Below are 10,352 nucleotides of genomic sequence, written 5' to 3'. Positions count from 1 at the left end.
GATCTGTTATCTCCAACTGGATGTCTACAAGGCATAGCAAACTTAAATATATTTAAAATGAAACTCGATTACCCATCTCACCCACCAAAACCAAACAAGTTCATTTTCCTGCAAATGACATTAATTCTTCATGACTAATACTCCATTATGTAATATGCCATTTTTAATCCTTTCATCCACTGACAGGCATCTACGCTGATTCCATAACTTGGCTACTGTGAATTTTTCCACAATAAACACCCGTATGCAGTTATTTCTAGAGTATGCTGGCTTTAATTCCTTTGGGTATACACCCAGGCATGGTATAACTGTATCATATGGTGGTTCTATCTTAATTTTTGAGGTACCTCCATGCTGATTTCCAATGGTTATACTAATTTACATTCCTACCAACAGTGTATAAGGGTTCCTTTTCCCTGTATCCTTGATGATAGCCTGGGGTGAAACATTCTGACTGGGGTGAGATGGAATCTCAATGCAGTTTTGACTTGCATTTCCCTGATGGCTAAAGATACTGAACTATTTTTTTTCCATATTCTTAGTACAATAACTAGACTTCCTGTTTTCCAGTCCTGTCCCCATACAGTCTGTCCCACAGTTGCCCAAGAGTTAATATTACAAACAGTTCGATACTGTTTCCAGCACTCCACTTAGGAAAATATTATCAATGTGTTATCCTAAACAAGATGTCACACCCATGCCTTACACTCTCATGGTTTCCCTTCACTCTTAGGACAGAATGGAAACAAATCACCTTTAAGGCCATATTTCATCTGCCACATTTCTAATTTCACTTTCTATCACTTTTCCTTGGCACTTCTAGCTATACTTGATTTTTCTGACATGCCAAGCCCTTCCCAACTGTTTCTTTTGCTCTGGATGCTTTTCCCTCACCCAGTTCATTCATCTCCCCTTGAATGCCACCTTAGGCCTCCCCAGTGTCCTATCAGCCTATTTTCTTAGAAACACAAATGAATGTCTGTTGTTATCTTGTCTACTCACTTATTGTCTCACACTGGAGTGTAAGTGCTACAAGAAGGAAGACTGTCTTATCTACCACTGTTACCTTCAGCACAGGGTAGGTGAGTAAACTAGGACAAAATGACCCAAACTGAAATCATAAGCTATCAAATAACAAAAACAAGATCTTAACAAGCTCCTCCAATGGCTATGTCCTGCACTACAACGGTACAAAGCAGGACAGCTAAATGTCAGCTGCTGTTGGGACTCTGGGGGGAAAAAAAGCCCTGAGGAAGGAGTTCTGCAGCAGCAGTCCTGGGAGGAAAAGAGGGTCATAGGTCACATGCTCAGAGAAGCCATTGGTAACACTAAGCTACCACCTTCTGGGCCTTCGCCATGATCTCTCCTATTATGGTCAGGTGGAGGTTTAACAGAATCTCTCTGCCATTGACTTGCCATACTACATGGGGAGTTACTAAACTTATTAAGCCCTTGAGTGTATCTTTATAATTTAAATATCACCTACCTACCTCATTTTGGCAGGAAAAATGTAAAAGATGCCTAGCAGAATTGTCCATAAACTTTTCCTTATTCTAAAACTTGTATTATAATTGCTTGTTTCCTTATTTTTGAAAACCAGTGTCTTATGCCACTATATCCATACTTCCTGACAAACAAGGTTGAATAAATATTGATAAATGTTTACTTTAAAATGGTTTGACTTAATCACTTTGGTTTCAAAGTCTGTTACACTTTGGAAGTAGAATTACTAATAAATATTTCAGTGCCTATTACACATAGTCACTGTTCAGAGGATTGGAGTAAAGATAGACTCCACTCACAGAGCTTTCCACTAAGTGAAAAACGTGGAAGTTATCTGTTTTCGGATGGTGTTTAAAGCCAATAGGCAGGATCCTAAGCAGTGGTATAGAATTCAAATTTGTTAGATGGCATCAAAGCCTATGGTTTTAAAGATTAGATAGCAAATCTTCATTTTGAAGCTCAAATTTGTTGGCGATGGCTTTATAATACCCCAATAATTATACCTGGTAGCAAATCAGACATGATGTATTAAAGATTCATGGGGCAAATTATATTAAAGACAAAAATTAAGAGCACAGATGTTTTATGCACACTACTGAAATAAATACAGTGTCATTTATTTATAAACGAGAACAAATTAACCATGTACAGTACTTCAGAAGTTGAAAAAAGAGACACAGTACTGAATATGCAGCCTTTATTTTCTTCAGGTTTAGAGTGTTTGTGATTTAATTATATAAAGATGAGGAACCAGTTTTACAACCTAAAAATATTTACTTATTAAAACTATATTAATACTTTAATAAACTATACAAAAAAGATAATGAGACAAACATGTGCATTTATGGAATTGCATGTCAGTCAGGCCAGATCCCTGCAGAGGGAATTCCCAGCATGACCTCATTCATCTGTGAGGACACAGAGCAATCCTAATTTAGACGTACACATTAATCCACTTGACTAGCATGGTCCAGCCCTCCGTTTCTTGATGGTTTCCTTCTGCTACGAATGTGTACGTTTAGTTGTCTGCTTCTTAGAGCAGACGTTTACCTAAAACAAAGGTTATTATTAGTTACCAGTTATTAAATTGGACTTATATAAAGCCCCACATGTAACATAATGTTATAAAACCTTTCTCAAAAGATACTTTGATAATGAAGTTTTCAAATTTTAAGTTACCTTCCTCATCCGCCACCCATTGGAGGAGGGCTGGGGCCCTGAAGATGATTGATTCGACCCATTCTTCGGGGAGGGTTTCCTGGTGGCCTAGTAAAAGATAAAGTTAGTATCTACTGTTTAGTAGACATAACTTGAATGGATTCCTTCTAAACATTTAACTAGATCCTTTTATTTTTTAATAATCACATGATCCTAAGAGTCTTTAAAACAGGAACTACCATGTGGATCAGGAGTTAAAGATTCAAATACTTACAGGGACCAGAGACCTAATGAATCAAGCCAGGATTGTTATGAACAAGCACCCAGTAGCTCTAGCTGATTTCTGCCACATAGAAACACAAGCCCAGCATGTGATGCCTGATCTTCTGAAACTTTCATTAGCAGATGGAAATTTAGACTGTAAAGTGAAATCTTTAATGGCCATCAGCTTTTATCTTCTAATTTAGACTTTTCTTTTTTTTTTTTTTTGGTACCGGGGATTGAACCAAGGGTTGCTTAACCATTGAGCTACATCCCCAGCCCTTTTGAATATTTTATTTAAAGACAGGGTTTCTCTGAGTTGCTGAGGCTGGCTTTGAACTTGTAATCCTCCTGCCTCAGCCTCCTGAGCTGCTAGGATTATAGGTGAGCACCACCAGGCCAGGCTCCCATAGGATATTAAATGTATACTTTAGCTTTGCCAGATTAACTGTTTATCAAATCAGAGGAACATGGCTTTTGATTTCCAGTAATTAATTTTTGTGAAATGGAATTTTTTTTTTAGTTGTTAATGGACCTTTATCTAATTTATTTATATGCCATGCTGAGGATTGAACCCAAGGCCTTACACATGCCAGGCAAGTGCTCTACCACTGAGCCACAATTCCAGCTTGTGAAGTGGAATTTAAACTGCTAACTTCCACTTGTCTAACTTTACCTAAAATATCTAATGTAAGTATAATAAACAACTATTATCATTTTAAAAAGCCATACCCTCTTCCATCATCATATCTGGAATCAGATGAATTTCCATAGCCTCTTCTTTTTTTCACATCTTGCTGAAGCAGAGTTTTAAAACTGAAACATGGAGCAGAAAACAACTGAGGTATCACTTTTGACCACATTACAAAATGTATTTCCATGGTTTTAACTATCATTTTTGTGAAAGGATGTCTAAACCTACTTAGTAGTTCCAAATCCACATTTCTTGCACCTGCAGGACAATACTATCTGAGCTGCGCACATGTCTAAATTATCATGTTTTGTGTTAAACCCAAACTCCGTGTATTTCTTATCTTGCTAATAATTCCCCCTGACTGAACATGAAACCAGAGGCCTCCCTGACTTCCTTCCTCCAGTCTACATCAGGTGTCAGGTTCCAGAGTCTGTTTTCACAGTGTCTCACCTTCCTCGCCCCTGCCTTTCCCCTGCCAACAGCCTTTGCCTATCATCATCTTGGGGAGGAACTGATTGGCAGAGGCACAGGGCTTCTGGGATTCCACTAAAAGGGAATTTTCTTTATTTGTGAAGAAGGATTTAACTAAAATAAAACAGTAAATGGATACGGAGTAGTTGAAATGTGTAAAACACTTTAAATGAGTTGTGCACATAATTTAGGACCTTACCTTACCTTTCTATGGAACTCTCTCTTCCATTTTACATTCTACCCCTTTTTTTTTATGCTCCATATAGCCATAAAATTAAGCTTTCTAGACTACAACTTCAGTCAAACTAAACATAAAGCTCATAGCTCGATATTCAAACTTCTCTGTCAACTTTCATATGGTTTTCTCCACGTGGACTAATTTGCTCTGATGTCCAATACCCACAATCACACCAACCCTGCTACTCCCTGCAATGTGAAGGAGGAACTGTCCCGTGTCTCTGCAACCCTGCAGTATTTTATGAGACAGTCAAATACACATTCATACTTAGGATACGACTTAGTAGTTGATGAACACTTCTCATAAAACAAGCATATGAAAGACCAAAAAATGCACTGAAGTAAAAGAATTGCCTAAAATTATGGGGAAGTGAAATTTTTGTCTTCTCTGCCTCAATTCTGTCTTCATTTATTAAAAGCTAACTACTTAGGTGCTTTTTTTTTTTTTTAACCAAGATAAAATTCTCCTTATTCAGTTATATGTAATGTAGAATGAAAGTTGCACACACACATATGAAAACCAGGAATTAGTAGAGAGAAAGCAAAGCACAGGCATCTGACATTAGAATAGACAGGTCTGGCAGCAGGGTGAAATGGTTACCACCAAAGTTAAGATAACCCAGCTAACTTATATATTCATAATTGGAAGATGTTTGGTGGCAGCAGCTTTACATTAAATGAATCTCAATTTCCGTCTTGTAAAGATGTTTTAAAAATTACAATTAATTGCTTCAAGAAAGCTAAGCTGAAGATATGCCACATAATGTACCTAATGTACTTCAGTCAGAGCAACTAAGAGCACTACTGTACTTACAACAAAACCACAAACTCAGCTATTCCCCAAAAGAAATCTGTTATCAAAGAGAGTCTCCATGGGGACTGACTCCGGCTGTCCAACACTTGTCCTATAGAAAAACAAAGAAACTTTAGTGAGTACTACATATCTCTGACCCAAAAGGCATTACATTTAGTTAGGCAACGATAAATTCAGTAACTGTTCTAAATAGTTAACACAAGAAGTAGTCTACTATGCACGCATTATTCTAAGGAAGAGTTCAGGGAAGTAAAACTCCAAAATCCAGGGATCATTCCTTTAATGTGTCAAATGTTTACCTATGGTATGTAAGTCCAGTATCTGACTTCATTCTAGCCAAATATTTCTCTGAGACCTCTTTTTTTAAATTAGTAAAATACATAAGACATTTTAGTGATAAAATATATATAGTAAAAAATTTCAAGCCTAGTTATGTGGCATTAGGTAGATTCATGTTGTTGTGAAATCATCACTAACATCCACCTCCAAGACTTTTTAATCTTCCCCAGCTGAAACTCTGTACTCATTAAACTCTGCCCATTACCCCCTTTTCCCCAATCTTTGGTAATAATTGTTCTTTCTGACTCTAAGAATTTGACTTATAGGAACCTCATATAAGAGAAATTGTAGGGAGCCAGGCATGGTGGAGCATGCTTGTAATTCCAGCGACTTGGGAGGCTGAGGCAGGAGGACCACAAGTTTGAGGCCAGCCTTAGCAACTTAGCAAGATCTTGTCTCAAAATTAAAAAAAAAAGAGGGCTGGAGACATGGTTCCCTGGTAAAGTGCCTCTGGGTTCAATCCCCAGTACCAAAAAAAAAAAAAACACCAAAGGAATCATCTTTTGTGACTAGATTATTTCACCTAGCAGTGTCTTTAAGGTACATCCACATTGTGGCATTTGTCAAAATTTCCTTCCTTTTTAGGGCTGAGTAATATTCCAGCATATGTACATACATTTATCCATTCATTGGTCAGAGGACTCAGGTCTCTTAAAGTGAATCATACTGCTGAGAACATGAGGATACAAATATTTCTTTATTCAAGTATTCTGAAGAAATAAATGAGTTGAGTGGATGCAAAGGAATGCTCAATCACTTCTGTTTTAGAATATTTTTTCACCTGTAATATCTCGTTGTATAAAAAGATTATTTATACACACTCTCACAAATTTTTAGAATGAGTTATTTGATGAAATTCTTACAAATCAAAGAGTCTGTAGGCTAAAAACACTGAAGAGAATGTGGCTTGTTTTCCACTAAAATGATCATTATTTTCTATAACAGGATGTTCTTGAGCCTAACAATAAACTCAAGCAAAACTGGACCTATTTTTTTCAAACCACTTTAAAAAACAGCAGCTACAACATGAAAAGTTTGTACTCTAGAGTTTCAGTCTTGCAAATCAAGAAGTGAGAATATTTTGGGCTAAGAACAACTGTCAACTACTCTCTTCAAGGCCTTTACTTGCTCACCTCCTCTGCCTGGGTTTACTTTTCCTCTTTCCTTGACCAGCTTATTCTCAGGTATTCACTTGGATCTAAGCTTTTGTTGAGGTAGTTAAAAAAAAATGTCTACACAGTCAAAAAGGTGAGCATAGGGGCTGGGGTTGTGGCTCAGTGGGGTTGTGCTCAGTGTTAGAGTGCTTGCCTCGTATGTGTGAGGCACTGGGTTCAATCCTCAGTACCGCATTAAAAAAATAAACAAAATAAAAGTTATATTAAAAAAAGGGTGGGTATAGGCTTGGCTCTGCCTCTTACCAGCCCTGCTTTATGGGTTGATGACATTTCTCTTGCCTGATAAAAAGTATTTCAGGAATATCCATCATATGAAATTTGGGGAGGAGGATCATATGACAAACAGAAATTTTTTGTCAGGATGTGCTGACAAATACAATTCTGAAAAGTATCTAACTAGAACCCATCGGTATTACTTCTGTGATTCTAAAGAATCTATCATATGCACACCCCCATCGTTCTGTCTTCTGTTTGCACCACACCCACACCCACCTTTCTCTCTCTTTCTCTTTTTTTTGGTACCGGGAATTGAAATCAGGGGCACTCAACCACTGAATCATATCCCTAGCCCTTTTTGACATTTTATTTAGATACGGGGTCTCACCTAGTTGCTTAGGGCCTCACTAAGTTGCTGAGGCTGGCTTTGAACTTGCAAACCTCCTGCCTCAGCCTCCCAAGAAGCTGGGATTACAGGCCTGTGCCACGGCGCCTGGACTGGCCCTTTCAGAAGGCAAAAGCCCCTGTCCTCTGGTATCCTGGGAGGGAAATAAGGTGTTTGAATGAAACTACATTTCTCAACTAGAAAAGCGAGATAAAGTTGGGCGTGAGGGGGCACGCCTACAATCCCAGCAATTCAGAGACTGCAGCAAGAAGATAGCAGATTCACCAGGTTAGCCTCAGCAACTTAGTGAGGCCCTGTCTCAGAATTTATTAAAAAAAAAAAGGCAGCAGGAGGGGGGTGGATAGAAGGATCTAACAGGATATTTATGGATCAAACTGAATAATGCATATGCATCAAAGCATTCAACAAATACAAGGAATTATTCAATAATGCATTAGAAGCTACTAGCCTTAATCACAAATAATATAAAACAAGTGGAAGTCTGCAAGTGTCCAAAACTAGGATGAAATTAAATTTTAATGCTTTCCTTTAGTGTTCACCAACCAACTTGTTTCAAAGATTTTTTAAAGTGGGAGATGAGATTTTGTCAAGCTAAGAAATGAAAAGTACACTCAGCCAAGACTACTCACTGATTACCGTAATAATCTCTGGAGACAGATGATTCAAATAGAACCAGCACCTACTTCCAGTGATCCAAGAACTACTAAGATTGCACCAGGGAATTTCACCTGAGTCAAACAGGTGGGCGGCCGGTCAGCACTGATCTGATCCAGTTGTACTGTCTTTCCTTTCCAGTCATTTTCTTTGTTAAGTCACAGAATTAAGTCTCTCAAATGTTCTATTTCTATGATAATTAATTTTCCCCAAGAGAGAATGGTGCTTTTTCTTGAGCTCCTTGAAAATAGGGCAGAAAGTTGCGTATATGACTGGCTACGCTCTCTTGGGGGGGAAAAAGGCCTACCCTAAGCTTTTATCTAATTATTATCTCAGGCTAGTTCTGCCTTTTCACACGTTATAGCAACAGGCAGAAGGGTTGGTAAGGCTGACCTGGGGTTCGAATTCGAACTCAGCCTTTAACTACTTTTGTGATCGTGGGCCTCTGTGCCTCCGTTTCCAGGCGGAAGACAGGGGTAAAACGTGACCTGAGTAGGCTGTTACAAAGATTGAACCAGATACAAGCACAGCACGCTCCAACAGTGCTCAAGGCAAAAAAGCGCTACGTGTACGAAGTCAGCATCGTTGTCTTCGCTAGCTAAGGGCAGCCTCGGCCGAGAGAAAGACCACTTTCGCCAGTCCGCAATCAGAAGCTCCCGGTGCTCAGCTTCAGGCCCGCAGGACCACCGTCCCCGACCGCCAGCACAGGGGCCATATGCTGACGCGCCCTAGGCTGGGGCGATTTCGCATCCGGCTCCGCCCCGCCACTCGACACTAAGGCCGGGGAAGCCGCCCCGGGCCCTGGGCCGGACGAGCCAGGATGGGGGAAAAAAAACCCCAAAACCCGGAGGTCTGGCCTTCCAGGAAATCAGCCGCCCCCATCTCCCCTCCAACTTACCATTCGAGATGTAAACCATCCTGCCTCCGCTTCCCGGCTTCCCAGCGACTAAAATGCCACGCCCCTCTCGGCCTCCGTACCTCCCTTCGCGCCTGCTCTTCTATCGTCACAGGCCCCGATTAGAACGAACGCGGCTGAGGAGGGAGGTGGGCAGAGCCCATTGGCTGCTGGGGAAGACACGCCCCCGGCGGAGTTTTTGTCTCGTCACTCAGGCAACTTCCGGTGGAGGCTGCGGAGTTCGCGACCGGACGTGATGTTCATGGTTCTGCAAGAGCCCATTACCTGAATTTTCTCAGATTTGGGGGGCGGAAGGGTCGTTGGCACCCTAGGGTGGGCCAAAGCTGCTTTTGATTGACAGGCACAGAGTCGGGGTAGGCAAAGTGTGTGAGCTAATGGAAAAACCCTTGCAGGAGAAAATTCCTTAAAACTTTCCTGAGATGTTGACATTTGAGGGTGTGGAGGTGTTAGTTTTGGAGTTTGATTGGCAGCATGTACTACCGCAAAGAACTTCAGTGTCACGCCTTTGGGAATACACTGTCGGCTCCTCCTAAATTTGTTCATTCCCTTTTAAACCAGTATTTCTGCTCTGTGTTCACCAGAAGTGTTTTTTATCAGCTTCTGTGAAGCAATTGTGAAAATTCAACCTTAGCTGGACACCTATCTCTGTGTCTTAGTGATGGCAAGATACGACTTGGTCATTTACCAAATATGAACCATGTTCTTTGCTGCACCTTCACTTGGCTCTTTTGTTTCTTAAACATGGCAACAATATCGTTCCTATCTGAAGACTTTTGTAGTTGGCTGTTATTTCTGTGTAGAGTCCTAATCATTGGTTTCTTCTTCTCCCTCTCCTCCCTAGGTCTTAAGTCATGCGTCATCGCCTTGGGAAGGTCCCTATTACCTTCCTTAACAGGATAAGGAAAATTACATTTTGGAAATATCTGTACTTTATATTTAACAATGTTGGTTAAGATCGTATGTTCTAATACTTAGAGTTGACAAAGATTTCCTTTTATGGTGATTTGGGTGTGAGAAAGAGCACTCCCCCCCCCAAAAAAAATAAGTGCATAATAGGACAAAACAGCATCCTTTACCACATTTGAAATTTTTGCAGCACAATCATAGAGGATTTTTGCGAAAATACTGGAGGGAAGGGTGATTGATATTCCCAAAGGCCTTAACCCACACTGTTGCCACCATCAGCTCTCCCCTGCTCTCCTCTGCTCTAGTTGCCTTCTAACTGTAATCCCAGTTTCCACCTTTTCAATCTTTAAGCAGTTTTTAAAACTGTGGCAAGAGTGACCTGAAGATGGAGATCATGTTATGTCCTTGCTTTTGTACACTAAAATTTAATGTTTCCCTATTGCTCCTAAAATAAAATCCAGGTCCCTGTCATGCCCTACAGATCCATCATCACCTGTCCACTTGATTGTCCCTTTCACTACACCTCCTGCCACTGTTGTGGGATCCGGTTATCGACGCATAGTGAGACCACCAGAAAATACAGTAGGAAAAAAGTTTATTTT

General features: G+C 40.1%; 1 protein-coding gene across 1 annotated transcript; it reads right to left on the bottom strand.

Annotated features, from left to right (window-relative positions):
* Nucleotides 1-2,678: 2,678 nt before the first annotated feature.
* Nucleotides 2,679-8,959, bottom strand: Selenok (selenoprotein K). Its single transcript, XM_053743313.1, has 4 exons — nucleotides 8,827-8,959; nucleotides 5,139-5,229; nucleotides 3,655-3,738; nucleotides 2,679-2,769 (listed from the first exon to the last, which is right to left on the bottom strand). The coding sequence occupies exons 1-4, from the start codon at nucleotides 8,843-8,845 to the stop codon at nucleotides 2,679-2,681; spliced, it is 285 nt and encodes a 94-aa protein (XP_053599288.1). The 5' UTR covers nucleotides 8,846-8,959.
* Nucleotides 8,960-10,352: the final 1,393 nt, after the last annotated feature.

Source organism: Sciurus carolinensis, chromosome 17 (assembly GCF_902686445.1).
Source record: "Sciurus carolinensis chromosome 17, mSciCar1.2, whole genome shotgun sequence".
NCBI classification, from domain to species: domain Eukaryota; kingdom Metazoa; phylum Chordata; class Mammalia; order Rodentia; family Sciuridae; genus Sciurus; species Sciurus carolinensis.
The sequence above is the reverse complement of the archived record's forward strand: the minus strand, read 5'-3'. Positions and strand labels throughout refer to the sequence as shown.